This window comes from Struthio camelus, chromosome 2, assembly GCF_040807025.1.
Source record: "Struthio camelus isolate bStrCam1 chromosome 2, bStrCam1.hap1, whole genome shotgun sequence".
NCBI classification, from domain to species: domain Eukaryota; kingdom Metazoa; phylum Chordata; class Aves; order Struthioniformes; family Struthionidae; genus Struthio; species Struthio camelus.
This window is the reverse complement of record NC_090943.1, coordinates 99,937,837-99,953,207: the sequence shown is the minus strand read 5'-3', so window position 1 is coordinate 99,953,207 and position 15,371 is coordinate 99,937,837. Positions and strand designations below refer to the sequence as shown.

Below are 15,371 nucleotides of genomic sequence, written 5' to 3'. Positions count from 1 at the left end.
TGGCTATTAATAGCGTCTCTCAGGGGTTAATACTGGGGCCGATACTGTTTTGTGTCTTTATCAACAATCTGGGGTGAGGGAACGGAGTATTCCCTCAGCAGGTTCCGAGGTGAAACTGAACCTGGGGAGCATCTGTATGCTGAAGGGTAGTGCCGCCTTTGAGGGGTCTCAACAGAAGGGGCTGACAGAAACCTCATGAGGTTCAACAAAGGCAAATAGCAAGTCTTTCCTCTGGGACAAAACAACCCCACGCATCCTGGTGGACAGGTTGAACCTGAATCAGCAGTGTACCCTTGAGGTGAAGAAGGCCAACTGCATACTGGGGCTGTATTAGAAACAATGTGGGCAGCAGATGGAGGAAGGTGATGATTCCCCTCTATTCACTTGCAAGTTTGCTTCTGGAGCATGTGTCCAGTTTTGGCCTCCCCAGTACCTGAAAGGTGCTGACATACTGGAGCAAGTCTAGCAGAGGGCCACCAAGATGACGAGGGGGCTGGAGCATGTGATGTGTGAGGAGGCTGAGAGAGCTGGCTTTGTTCAGCCTTAAGAAGAGAAAGCAAAGGGGAGACCTGCAAATACCTAATGGTAGGGTATAGCAAAGGTGGAGCCAAACTCTTCTTGGATTTTAACAGCAATGGGACAAAACGCAGCAGACTCAAGTTGCAAAATAGGAAATGCCGATTAGATATTAGGAAAATGTTTCACTGTAAATCACACGGTTCCAGTGTGTTGGTCGCACACTAGAAGAGCTTCCCAGAGAGGTCTCCATCCAAAGCTAGCTGAACACCGCCCTGGGCAACCTGCTCTCCCTGGCCCTGCTCTGAGGAAGAGCTTGGACTAGGTGACCGCAGGCTCCCACCCAGCCTCTGTGGCCGTGCGGTTGTGTGACAGCTGCTGTTGGCCCACAGAACACACAGACATGCGGTTCCAGCATACGTGTCGACGTTACTTTAGGTTCATAATCCTTTTACTGGTGCATCCTCATTTTGTCTCGGGGCTATATTGGTTTTCAGGGAAGAAATAATGCCTGCATCTCGCTGTTCTATTTTATCTAGAATAAGCTGTAAGGCTCCCCTCAGGAAGAGCGTAGCTAAGTGCACTTTCTCTAAGGTTGCTGTTTCCCAGACCATTTTAAAAGCATCTTCTGTTTCTTTTGAGCTGGTGGGTCATGTGATAGATTTTTCTCATTTTCCAGCTGTTAAATTGCAAAAACTCTTTTTTTTTCTTGCCAGTCTTTTAAATGTTTTTATTGAGTAGATACTGTACAAGTATGAACTGTTGAATGGTGTTGTTTGTACAGTCACGAGAGAAGAGGGAGGAGATGGTTCTCAGTATACATTTCTTGGTACGTTCTACTAAGACAGTATTATGAAAACTCTCCTGTATGCTTTTTGAAAAGTACAATACCTGTCTTTGATGTGAAGAATTAGTAAATATGCTAAATATTTTTTTAATGAAGAATTTGAGCTATTTTTAATTCTTCCTTTTTAGGGTATTAAATAACTTACCCTTTGATTCATATGTTCTGTTCAGTTTTGTGAATAACTGTACTAACTTTGGGCATAGTTATCATATTCTCTTGGACAGATCTCTCCTGGCAGATGTCTCCCTTTCTTGCCACCACATTCCATACTTTTTTTTTTAAATTTATTTTTATATATAATGCTGCTTATAAACCCTTGACTGACTTTCTCGTGATGCCTGAACTATACAGGTCCTGTCTACAGAAAAGCTGTTATGGCTATTTAATTGAAGGTGCAATTCAAATATGCTTTTTCTGTGTGTGTGTAAACATATATATAACTTATGTATATATACAGGTATATAACATGCACACACTTAAACAGCAAAATAAACATATGTATATACATGCATACACATACATAGATAACAGTTGAACCACCTAAAGCTAGTATTGTTCGCAGCTGTTTATCACCACCTTTGGTGGAAGATTGTTATACCAGCAGCTTTATTAGTGGAGGGGAGTATGTGATCACACTCTAAACCCCTTTAGGCAAAGTCAGTTGGGTCATCTTAAATTTGAGTGAAGGCAAGTATGAACTAGCTTATTTGGCTTTGCCTAAAGCATAAGTAGTTTTGTAAGTTGCTGATACAGTATTTGTCATTGTGGTATTCTGTATTACTTTAACAAGTAATTATTAAAGAGAACTTTTAACTGTAAGATTTGCTATTTTGTTTTTGTTATTGCAGAGTTTGTTTGTTTGGTTTTTTTTTTTTTTTTTTTGGTCAAAAGAGGGAATAGGTATTTGTAAATGTTTTTCTCTGCTCTTTGTAGGAAATACCATCCCACCAGAGCTTTCATATTGGGGAAGGAGTACTAATATTTCCAGGGGAAAACTTCCTTTGAGTTTCTGTTACTCATCTCATAATTGCGTATTGCATTTAGTAACCATGCCTTCGTGTGTCTTTGGCTTGGTTGTGATCTCCTTCTGTTTTTCAAAGTAAGCACACGTTCATGATAGTCTTTAGATGCATCTTTGTAGGGAAGAAGTGTGCATGTTAACACCTGAACACCCCATCATGCGCTGAGGTCTTAATAGCAATGATTCAATTTCAGTTTTAACACACGTGCTGTCTTTGAAAATGGCTATGCCAGTAGAAGATTTTCGTTCTTCTTGCCCAGCTTGTCTGTTATTGTTGCCATAGCTCTGCCGTTGGAAAGAAATGTTTGCGCGTGTCCTGCAAAGCTAGCCGACTTTGCTTTTAGGCTGTGATTGTGTTTTGAACAGAAATGTGTTTTTCTGAAGCAGATGGGCTGTCTCAGCCCGCTGTTAGAACTCTGGGGCTGATATAACCTTCTAGATTACAGTAAACCTGCCAAAGATTTAAACTGTTCAACTGACGTTTTCTTTGAGACTAGATTAAGGATGTAGTGAGGCACATAAATACTTACAGCAACAAACTATTAGGTTGGCTGGGAAAAAACCTGTGCGCGATAGAAATATGTGCAAACCTGTGATGTTAGGTGCATTTGTAGTTTAAGTCATCCTAAGCTAAGCAGATACAAGGTTTAAACTGATTTAAATGTAAGTGTATTAGAGATTTACTGTAGTGTAACTAGATACATTCTAAATCAAGTTGTAATAGTGCAACTGTTCTAATGTCAGCCTAAAGTATTTGTAATTCAACTTCACAGAGTTGCAGAAAATATACAGAATTGTAGATGCTACTGCCTACCATCACTAACAAAAGGTCTCTGGGCAATGACAGTTTGTGTCACTGGTAAGAGAACAATGTTTGGAGATAATGGTAGTATGTTTACATGAGACATACTCACTTGGCTCTGCGAGGTGAGCTATGATGAAAATACACGGCCAGAAAGTCGTTGCTGCCCCTAATGACCAGAGGTTACTGTACTGCTCTGTGGCAGAGACGTACCTGTCTCGGCTTCACAGTTCCAGAGTATTAGCTTAAGTTACCGAAGATACAACAGATAAATTACCAGAGAATTAACGAGATGAAACAATGCCTGCGTCTAAAGCAGCTGTGCCTGAAAGGCAGTGTTTTTTAGTTTCTTCTAAGCACCAATTCTTACATTTTTAAAGCTAGTCAGAGAGCATACGCAGCAGGGTCACGCATCATATAAATTTAAAGACTCCCACGTCCTATTGAAATGAATTGCAGCTTCTCTTGATGCAGCTGAATTGTGAGGTTGAACTTTCATACGCTAGACAGAATGTCAGTTTGGTGCTTCAAAAGTAGCAAAACTCAAAGCCTCCCTAAAGTCTGGTGTTCACAGAGAATAACTAAAGGTGATTCTTCAGTTACTTCATTTTATCTTATTCACGTATCAGTCCCTCGTTCTAGCAAGATAACTGTTACGACTTGAGGGCATACATGGGCAGGCTTTCTGAATTTTGGATTTTGACTTTGTCAAGTACAGTTTTGATAGCAACCAATAAGAAAAATAACTGTCACTTAAAAAACTAAAATGATTATGAATAAGATAACATGATCAATGTGTAACAGAAATGATATGTTACATTCGCAAATCCACTGACATATCCTATTGTCAGCTCAGTTTGTGGATCAGTATGGATAAAAAAGTTATTTCAGAGCAGCATGCTGCTGCTTTGAAGCAGTATGTGCTTTGCTTTGAAGCAACGGAAGTACTTTGCTATCTTTTATTACCACTACATTTAATTTAAAAATACAATTCTAGTTTTCTTGTTACGAGGTAGTTTACTTTGGAGTGCTACTCCAAAGTGGCAGTAATGAAATACTGTGGTAGAAAGTACTTCGTTTTGTGAGATATGCTTCATGTTAGTTATAAAGCCTTGTCTGCACTAGAAAGCATCTGACATAAGGATGGTGTCAGGAAGCTGAGTTGCCCTTGCATGGCATTTAACTGTTGCTTCAGAAGTTGTGGAATTTGGCTTGCCCTTGTTTGTGTTTTACGCACCAAATGTGTCATCACTACTATGTGTCTTTGATTAGTGTGTGGCATCATATTTGTGTGTGTGCGCTTTTAGGTGAAGTGGCACTTAAAATGTCGTTTAATTCCTGAGAATCTAGAATATTTTAGGAGATAGCGGATTGGTGGAATGGAAATGATATATTGAAAGCCTTCCTAGGCTTGTTATTTACAGTAAATAGGGGGGAAGAGAGAGAGTTTGCTCTTTCTATTAGCAAACATCTTTGGCGATACTGAGATACTGTAATGAGTAGGGTCTTATAGGGAGAATTGCTGTAAATAAGTTAGGCATTTTTATGTCTGAACTGTGTATTAAAATTCTAAATATGAATGTGTATTATCATACTTTGCTAAATCTAATTGCTTTTTTCCAATGGCCTTGTCAGAAGAGTCTGGTACTATGGGAAATATATTTTTTTGATAATTTTAATTTGGAAAATTTTAAACTTGTTCATGCAGTTATGTCAGACTTTGCTATCCTGGTGCCATATGTTGCTTTAGCTATTGTGCTCATTAAAGGAAAATGATTGGATTAGTGTACAGGGTTCCTTTGTAGGAAAAGAAAAAAAAAAACAACGTTGAGCTGCGTTTCTGTTAATGTAGCTCTATGTACTGTCTTTGAAACTTAACTGTGTGCATGCTGAGTCAGTGTGAGGCTTTCAAAAAAAATAATTAGCTGTATTTGTGATCCTTTCTTAGAGTAACAATATACTCCTTTAAAACTGCTTGTAAAGTTATTAATGAAAGTAGTCTCCTTTTAATCTTAAGTTTTTCATTTTTGACACTGATAGATTCCTATCACAAAGTTTAACGCTAGCCATATGCTCCGTGATTTATGACACCCATCTCTGATCACCGCTATCACCTAATGCTAGTCAGCCTAATAGTTCCTGCAAAAAAAGGAAGTAAGATGTCCTGTACTTCATGTTCTCTTTTGGGTAAGTGTCAGTTTCACAGCATCACAGAATGGCCAAGGTCGGAAGGGACCTCTGGAGATCATCTAGTCCAACCCCCCTGCGCAGGCAGGGTCACCTAGAGCACGTTGCACAGGATTGTGTCCAGACGGCTTTTCAATATCTCCAGGGAAGGAGACTCCCCAGCCTCTCTGGGCAACCTGTGCCAGTGCTCAGTCACCCTCACAGTAACAGAGTTTTTCCTTGTGTTAAGAAACGTTTTGAAATTTTTAGTCAGTTTAAAGGCGTGGACAAAATTTAAGTTAAAACTGTTGAGTGTCATAAGGATTTAACCTTGTAGGTTGGATGCTAATTTGTCTATGGGAGCATATGCTGGCTTTTTGAACTCAAATCGAAGTGGTAGTAGTGCGCTACTCTTTTCATGGTGCATATCTGCAAGCAGTGCCAAAATATAAAACAGTACCTGACTTTCCCTAGGATGTTTATTTTAAAGCTAACTAGACTAAGGAAGATGAGTCTTCAAGCAATAAAAAGGAAGTAAGCTGGCATCTGTAAGCATAATTCTTCATGATTTTTAGAAATAAATTTGAACCAATCCAGTTGCCTTAAATAAAGTGTATTTTTCCTCCCCAGCATTACGTAATTAATGGCATTCCTGTAACATATTGTTCATATTAAGTCATAAGTTTTATTGTCTTTTTTTTTTTTTATAATGAAATATCAAACTCTGCTGTCCTACATCCAAATTGAAACCACTCCCTAAAGAGCAAAAATGCAGTTAGTTTAAGCCGGTCTGCGTCTGTGCTGCTGCAAGAGACAACCCTGTCGTGTTTCTGTTCTTGCCTTTGCGCTAGCACTTGTGCAGCCAAGTGGTAAGGTGGACCAGGGAGCTGATCCCCCTGAAAGGGAGTCCTCGCCATCACACTCTCTAGGTGAATTTTGGGCTGGATCTGTTCCCTGATTACAGTTTGTCACATGGCTGCATATGTGCCAGTGCCAGCACAAAGGAGGTGGATCGAGGTGAAGGGAAGAATGGGACAGTGTTTTAATGGCAGTACAGACACAGATTGTTTGAAGAAGGGAGAAGTCTTGTTTCCCCTTTCCCTTGTTCTGGCTGCCTGATTTCTCTCTCTCGGGCCAGTTCTGCTGCACTGAGCCGGTTGAACTCATTAGTGCAGCGGAGAAACATGCACTTTTTGCCAGATTCATGAATTCAGCGAGTACAGAGAGTAGTCTGCTGTGCGCCAGAGCTGGCACAAGGTAACGTAGTGGGGGATGGAGAGAGAGGAACGTTCCTTCTCTGTGACTGAAAGTGGTTAGATTGATCTGCCCTGTCTTGATGAACTTCACCCTTAGGTGCTGAAGCTTGCAGGTTTTCTTTTTGAGGACTTATTGATTCATGTGTTTTAATAACTTTAACTTCAAAATGAGAAGGAAAAAAAATCTATGAATTGGCCTGGAGGTAAAAACTCGTTGCTTTGAGGTGTACATATAATGAAGTAGAAATTAGCTCTTTTAGGAGGTTGTAGATTTTGCATCTCTAAAGACCTCATGTTCGTATATGACCTTTAGGTATAGTTTTTGAGCACGTTCCGTGTTGCATAGCGGGATTTACTTAATCCTCTCAGATTGAGATCTACTCAATTACAAAAATAGATGTTTACCAGTAATCACTCTTTCGGAGTACTCCTGTCGGCACTTTTTTCCGTATTGCTGTATGAAAGACCCTTATGAACTGGGAAAACTGTCCTGTTTGTTAAGTATTTTTAACCAAGAAATAGCTTGTTTGTAAGTTTGGGAGTCCAATTTTGACAATGATCAGGTGTTATTCATTTCTTCATATAAATTCTTTGAAGTCTTTCAAAGTAGTAAATTATAACACTTATTTGTGTAACGGTTAGCATTCTTGTCTCACAATTTTTCCTTCCGAGTTGCGTCTCAAGGTAATACGCTTTGAGTAACTGTAACCATTGTTACTGTTGCTGTGGTTTTATACATACATAGATCTGTCTAGCACAGTTGTACACGCACAGGATTCAAAGAATTTGAAGAGCTGTTGTAAATATCTATTCTTAAGCTATTGGGTCTTTATTGTGGATTTTCTTTTTATGTTCTGTGTTTGGGTCTGCTTTTCTGCTGATATTTTAGAATGAGAATAGAATATGAGTGCATTTAGAAGGAGCAGGCAACTGTTGGTACTGACAGCAGCTCTCAAACTGCTGAAATCAGTGAGTTAATAATGTGCTGAAGGACTAAAACACATTCAGTGAGTAAAATGCTGCTGGGCACAGTTAGGATTGTCCTGTGGCATCTCCTGCCCGTTCATAGTACTAAAGTTCGGTGCCTCTGTAGAGCGCTAGGGAGTGCAGCAGGGAGCCAGTGATTGGCAAGGGATGATGCTGGAGACACAGGAGTGAGGAGGGCCAATGCTCTAGTGCTGACAGGGTAAGCTCGTGCAGGGAGAGGGAAAGGGTGTTCAAACAGATGTGCTGAAGCTGGAGAATAAGAAAATTAAAAGTTAGAGGAAAATTGAAATGCCAGCTTTAAAAGCAATGCAAGGCATGACACCTTGCTAAAATGCCCTAGCAGGATATAGAGCGTGCATGTTTAAAAGTGTATTTGGTCAGTGGTACCAGTGCTGCCTCACTTGCACAGCAATAATACTTTTATTTCCTGGGTTTCAGCTGTTTGAGTGTCACTAAGGTCAGTGTTCTGGAGAGATAAGAGGCAGCTTAAGGAAATCTTTGTTTTAGTGAGATACAGGGGGGTTGGAGGGGGACTTACCTAGCATGTACGTTTTGCTTTTGTGAGGGAGTCTTTTGTTAGCGAGATCTATACTTGATGATGTGTTATGATTCGCTCACAATGCCTGCCTCGTTCTCTCACAGTAATTCCAATCGGTATTTTCATTTTGCAAATAGAAAACAGAGGTGTGTTGCAGTGAATTTTGCTTTTCCTTGCTTTGTCACTAAGCCGTCGGTATTTTGGAGTGTAAAACTGCTTCTTGTTTGTCTTTCACCATGCACAAGCCAGATGGAGCAGACTGTTAGTACTTTCTGCACTATAACTGCACTTACCAGGTTCCAGCTCTTGAATTGATTTAAGATGTTACCCTGTGTTGAGTTTAATCTTAAAGTCCTGCTAATATGGTGAAAGGTAGCAAGGCCGTCATATGAAAGAAAGAGTCAGACCAGCCTATATTTAGATATGGATGGTAAAATGTCATCTCGGTTAATTATTAGTCTAGCTAGCTTCTCCAGTTACTTATTTGGGATGCTAAAGATGATTGTATGTTTACTCTCCTGGATGCCTATGACTTCCTCCATTTAAGTCTCAAGTAGGTAGAATTAAGTCTTTGAAGGATTTCTTCAGCGAGAGAATTGTGCAGGCCAATTTTAAGGCCAGTAATATCTTGTTCAGTGATTGAGAAAATCTTAACTAATGCTGCATGTATGTAAAGGACTGGAAAAAGCATTGCCCAGTTCTACAGCTGAATAATAATTTTGACCATCTGTTGCCTAAAATCAGATAAATATCCAAGTACTGTGCCAGAACCTTTGGTATATATGTTAGCAACTGATAATGCCATTCCAAAAAAAAAAAATTTGAATTTCACTTACTGAAAAGTAAAAAGAGTTAAACAAAGTGTTCAATTTGCTGGATTACCTTTCATATTTGCTAGTTTAACGTACCAGCTAGTTATGCAGCTATAGTGAGTGCAAGAGGGAGGGAACTCAGTGTTGCACGTGATCTGCCATGCAGGGCTGAGATTTGACTAGAGGTGTTGAAATGTTGAGGGTATGATAGGGAACAAGTGACTGACTGAAATATGTATTTCTTAAGTGTAGAATGCAAACATTGCAAAGAATTGTTAAATGGCAAAGTGGAAATGGCTTTTACCTATTCAGTATTGCAGAATGTTAGGGTTTAGAAGTCCACAACATTAATGTAGCATGAAATGAAATTCAATCAAAACAGATCTATTTAACAGTCCAGTGGTAAGGCATCTGCTATTCAGCTATAGCTTTGTTTCTTCTAGGATTTCTCTCGGGATACCCTGAGTGTTCAGAGCATAAGAATGGTTTCTGATGCGTTTTGTTACTGCAATTCAGCATTAGAAAAATACTCTGAAATATTTAAATGCACTGATTTTAACTAACTAACTAACTAACTAACTGCTGAGCTTCTTTTTTTGATGGATTTCAAGTGAGGGCATGAAGTGGAGGAGTCCTAAAACAAGTATGTATATCAGGAGTTGTTTAGAAATAATATTCCAGCTGGCCTTGTGAATTGACAAGTTCTTGGTGAACTTTCACTGAAGTTTCAGAATTTTGAGAACTGCCAAGGTGACTGGCTGGTGCAGAAACTGGAAGGTAGCAATAAATGTTAAGTGAATTTTTGTCATGTGTCCCAGAACTATAGAGATTCTCTGTCAAGCATCAAACTCCTTTATCTTGTTCGGAGTATTTGATACCTAATATCTGTCTTTAAGGTCTGTGGAAGTTGCATTTCAGAGTATACTGTTGAATGTTTTTCTGTAGTTAAAACAAGTGTTTTTCTTTCAAGCAGGGAATCATTAGCAGAGTGACAGAATCAGTGAAAAACATTGTGCCAGGATGGTTACAGAAGTATTTCAATAAAAGTGAAGATGACTGTGTAGATACAAGTGAATCTACAAACCAGGAAGAGAATCCAGTAAATTTTCATCATGATTATCCAGATGATGATACCATAGTGATTGATGGGAGAGTCACGCCTGAATCAGCAAGAATTAATTTAGAAGGTATGTGAAAAAAACGTTTAGTATTCCGGCCATCTGTATTTATTCACAGATTTATACTTTCAGATTTAGATTTCTAAAGGAAGCTGGAAAGAGGGTTTTGACAGAATTGAAATAACTATGTTTGTGAAACTGCCTTAGCTTTAAACTGTAAACGTAATTGTGAAACATGTTGTCCAAGGATATTCTGGAGGATGTCTTACAGCTCTTAGAATTCATCAATTTAACTTCATGTACTCTATTAACCAGGCGCAAAATGTTGATAATCCTCTGTCTCAGGTGCTCTAAGTTATTTTTTTTTTTTCCAATGGGGTCCGGAATGAAAGTTTATCTAGTTTCCCGAGGTAATAAAAACATTAATATATTTTGTAGTCCTCAGAACAAAAGGCTGATGAGAATGCTAGAATGCTAGAGGAAGATTCTTTCTTCTTACGTCTTAATTCTGTTTTTCTTCGGGTGGCTTTGATCAATGTGGAGAAATTCCCTGTTAGTTTAATGGAGAACTGGGGAACCAGTTCCTGGATATGGTTTGTGCCTGAAATCTTTGAAAAGTTATTTGGACCCTTGGCAAAGAAGTTTACAACCCCTTACTTTACAAATTGTAAAGATTTATCTGTGTTTTATATCCAGAGCCTTTCACTAATTATTTCTGTAGTCCTGCTGTGCAAATTTGCGTATGTTCTCATTTGAGTTTTTCTTATGCTAGCAGTTTTGCAGAACTTAATTTTTAATAAGGAGATTGTTTTGTCTGAGTATGCATAGATAACCATCTATACATGCAAAGTCAGTTGCTTCTCTTTAGTTACTGAATCAAAAAGAATGAGGAAATACCTTTCTCTGCAATGCCTCCTAATTGTAAATGAGGAACTTCTAGCTTTCTGGGTAAGTATAGCTAGAGAATAAGTTTGGATAAAGGAACAGAGAAGGTCTTCATGACTGAGGAACACATGTTGGATTTTCTAAAGAAATGTGTGAAAGGACCTTTCAGTAATAACAGCTGCCCAGCAAACTTAGTAACTCCAAGAGCTCAGGAGCAGATGGATGCCCTAGAACCTCTAAGAGCTTATGTTGCAGGCTGGAGATTCCATATACTGCTCTTACTTGCTACGCTTATAAACAAAGAAAAAACCCCCAAACGAATCCTTCTCATAGGAAAAACCTGTTTCATCAGCTCTGAAGTACCACTGTGCTAGAGCCTATATTCCTTTGCTCAGCCGGCCTTCAGTCTGAACCACTTCCTTTTTCTAAAACAATGCTGTCCTGAAAATCTACTTGTGCTTTGGAAACCTAATTAGTAGTACTACAGAGGTTATGACGCTTGAACTAGCCAGTTTAAGCTTCAGTCTAAATATCAAGAGGATAGTGACTTTAAATCATCTTTCCTAGAAATCCTGGGAGAGGCTGTGGACTGATGTCAGGCAAAATACCCATTAATAGTTTTTCCCCTTCGTTTAGCAAGTTAGAGCTGTGAGACTTCTTCCTCCAGGACATTGGCAGTGTTTACAGGCCTTTTGGTTTATGAGGGGGAAAAAAAATGCTCATCTTCTTACTGAGGCAGGGATGCTGACTTGTTCTTTGTGTCAAAATCTCAAGAAATTAATGGATAGGACATAGTGTTTTGCCTGATATGGTAGAATTTGGAAAAATACTGCAAGGAGGTGTTTTCATGTTATGTACTTAGCTTAGCTTTATCTTTCTTAAAAGGTCATATAAATTGCAGAGGTGTCTGCAACTCTTGCTATGTAAGAATAAAATCTTAAGTTTTGGAAAGCTGATTGCAAGGTTTATATGCAAGTCAAAGAATTTTTATATGTTTGATTTAGTGAAAGATAGTTTTAGAGCACTTGAGTGTGGGGTCAGAATTTAGTGTGTTGTAAAACCTCATACTCAACTTCCTCTTAATGTGACATTAGTATTTATTATTGTTAGCAGTGTTGCTGTTGTAATCAGACAGTTAAATGAAACCCTATATGTGAGTGAGGAAGAAGTTAAATTCGGCTTCTCTATTTTTGTACTGAAACCTTGGCAGTAGACTGACTGTTGATAGAAAGCAGGTTTTGGCTTCTGTGAGCTTGCCTATAAGAAAGCTAATTGTCTCCCTATTCTTGTTTAGAACCATCCACGAGTAGATCTGCATTAAACTTTTCAGATGTGTTAACAAGGCCCTCTCTTCATCGGAGCCATTTGAACTGTAGCATGTTGGATTCCGCAGTACCACATTGTCAGGCCTCTACATCTTCTGCACTTGGCATTGGCAGTCCTGGATTCTCTCTTGTAAAAGAAATAAAAGATTCTACCTCTCAGCATGATGATGATAACATCTCAACAACCAGTGGCTTCTCCTCTAGAGCATCTGATAAAGGTAACTTTCATTTTCTCAGTCTAACTCTTTTTTCACAGCATTACATATTTCGTTTTCTGTTGATACTCTGTATCCTCTTAGTAAATAACATAGGTAGATGCCCGCTTTGGATATTGGAATTAAATTCAATTTTTAGTGTTTTAGAAGTATATAATCATGTCACCTTTTTAATATAACAGTGCTTAGAGATTTATGAGACCCTAGTGTTACAAAGAATCAGTGCTGAGATACAGTCTTTTCAACTAGGTTATACGTAAATCTTGAACTGAAACGGTGGGAACTGAACGTGACTCAGTAGCTTGACAACCAGGTTGATTACCTGGATAGGAGAGTAACTCGGTATCTAACTGACAACTGCTTACCTGTGAATAATTCTAGGTGACAAATAGAAACACAAGATGCTTTTCTGAGTTTTGCCAGGAGCAGCTGGAGATGTATTTGGAGACCTAGGTAATCTCACTGCAATAGGGCAAGCAGCAGTTTTGCAGCTTTTTCTTGTCTCTCATGTAATTAAGATCTGAGGCATGATCAGCAAGCCTGTTGGAAAACTTAAAAGTTGAGAGTAGATGTCGCTAGGCTTTGGCAATACAACCTGACTCTGCTAGTGCTCTTCCTGATGCTTTTTTTCATAAAGCACATGGAAAACAGATCATTAAATTTGTTAGATTAGCCTTTGGGGAATCTTTCAGGTTTAAGACCCATGCAGTTCTGACCTGTGCTGGCCTCCAACCCTTTATCAACGTAGGAAAAACTTTGTATCTGTATAGATGTACCTATGTTTATGCAGTCCCCTTATATCTTTCCATGGAAAACAAAACCAAAAAGCTCTGTGTTTGAAGAATAGTATTAATTTGCTATGAATGCTTTGAAACAGTAAAGAAAAGTAGGTATTTACTCAGTTCTGTGAACAGATTTTGAGTCTGGGGCATTGAGTATTGGGGGATTTCTTCTTTCTTTAAGACTTATTTTTCTATATTAAAGAACTCTGAAGTTAGAGTGGTCTTTAATATTGAAAAGTTATCTGTGTACACAAGGTATTTACATATTGTATATATCCTTTTGGCAGATATAGCAGTTTCAAAAAATACATCGGCTCCACCACTCTGGTCCACAGAGGCTGAAAGATCTCATTCCCTCTCACAGCACACGGCAGCCAGTTCTAAAAAACCTGCATTCAACTTATCTGCTTTTGGAGCTCTCTCTCCTGTAAGTACTACACAATGTGTTTTTTAGTCAAGCTGAACGTGTATCCATTTTTCTAACCACTTACCATAATATCTCTCTGCAGTCACTTGGAAACACTTCTGTGTTTAAGACAAGTCAGCTTGGGGATTCTCCGTTTTACCCTGGAAAGACCACTTATGGTGGTGCAGCTGCAGCAGCAAGACAGATGAAAGTGAGAATTGCTCCTTATCAGGTATGAGAATAATGATGCAGTGGGAGGGGAATTGTAATTGAAATACAGAATGGATAGCACTCACAAAGGAGCTGTGAGGAGAGAGCTGCAAATGGGCTAACAGTTCCTATTCTACCAGGTTACAGGAGTAGAAAAGAGGAATTTCTATATAAATCCTCTTTTAACAACTGCCTAGGCTTCATCCTCCTAATGAAAAAGAATGACAGTAACATCTTAGTTCTAGCTGGTTGTTTCTAGTTGCGCTTTCGCTGTTTGGTCTTTCCAAAAACTTCCATGCAAGTGCCATTGTCTGCCGTTGTCTGAATTACATTAACAAATGTATGCAGTCTTTATTTAAAAAATGAAAACAGTGAAAGCGTAACTGTGAAAACTTGTGCTTGTAGTAGCAAAAGCTACAATAGTCAAACCTGCTTGAATGCTACACTCATAAGTATATTTTATGAAACTGTGCTCTGTACTTTAATAGTATCCAAAAGACAGCTTTGCTGATCCTTTGCTCCTCTGTTTACTAGAGAGGTATGCAATCCAAAATACAATTTCAAGATAAACAATAGCATGCTTTCTATTTTAATAAAATTCATGGAACTCTTGAAAAAGAGTTATTTGCCCATAAGAGTTCTTAGTGTCCTAAAAAGAATCAGCAAATAAGAAAGGCTGACAATTATCAGTAGCTAGAGTTGAATCTAAAAGCAAGTCAATAAAATCTCATTTGCTGGGAATGTGTGTTTAAATCAAAATGACGCAGATCAGAACTTTATTTAGGAACAGGAAACAGGTTTGCCGGATTTACTCTGGCAGTCCCTTTGTGCCATGAAACTGGGCAGGTCCATCAAGTTCTTGACTTCTGTCAAACCTTGAAAACTTGTGGTTTGTTCTGGCTCGGTTTTAAATCAAACTTCAGAAGACTCAAAACTTCCTGCAAGCTAGGAAGTCTCTTTGGTCAGCTACTTTTATTTCTTTATATATATATATATATATATATTTATCTATATGTATATCTGTTATGCTGAAAAGAGGAACCAAAAGTGTAGGCTTTTAAAGGAGAAACTAGTTTATTTGTTGCCGTTTGCTGTGGATTGCAGCCGCACTTGCTTAATTTTTACATGCTATATGGTTTGCTTCCTGTCTTTTCATAACGTCATGTTAAGTGTCATGTGGTTGCATGAGGCAATTAAAAAAAACATTTTTTTTTCACTGCAGAAAGTTTTTGAATGATGTTCAAAGTCATCCGGGGCCAATAAAACACAATTCCTTTTTTTCAGTGTAATACTTAATCTTTAGATCTATTACAGTACAAATCAGATCTCTTTAAACAGTGTTCGACAGATCGACAGACAGATACAATACTGGACGCAGCATAAGAAGTAGAACTATTCCTGATGACGGTGGTATACACTGATTTTCCATCAGGAAACTGAGATCTCTTTTGTTACTGGAAGTACTTTCTGCAGCGCAAAGCTTTG

General features: G+C 38.6%; 1 protein-coding gene across 6 annotated transcripts in view; it reads left to right on the top strand.

The window, feature by feature from the left end:
- NUP153 (nucleoporin 153) overlaps positions 1-15,371 on the top strand; it is a 44,691-nt gene that overhangs the window by 5,542 nt on the left and 23,778 nt on the right. For 4 of the 6 annotated variants that reach the window (XM_068931776.1, XM_068931774.1, XM_068931777.1 and 1 more), the window contains exons 2-5: positions 9,919-10,132; positions 12,243-12,491; positions 13,558-13,697; positions 13,780-13,908. In XM_068931776.1, coding sequence (XP_068787877.1) covers positions 9,919-10,132; positions 12,243-12,491; positions 13,558-13,697; positions 13,780-13,908 — 732 coding nt within the window. Of the gene's footprint in view, positions 1-9,915; positions 10,133-12,242; positions 12,492-13,557; positions 13,698-13,779; positions 13,909-15,371 lie in introns of all 6 variants that reach the window. The other 2 variants (XM_068931775.1, XM_068931773.1) reach the window with 1 other exon arrangement.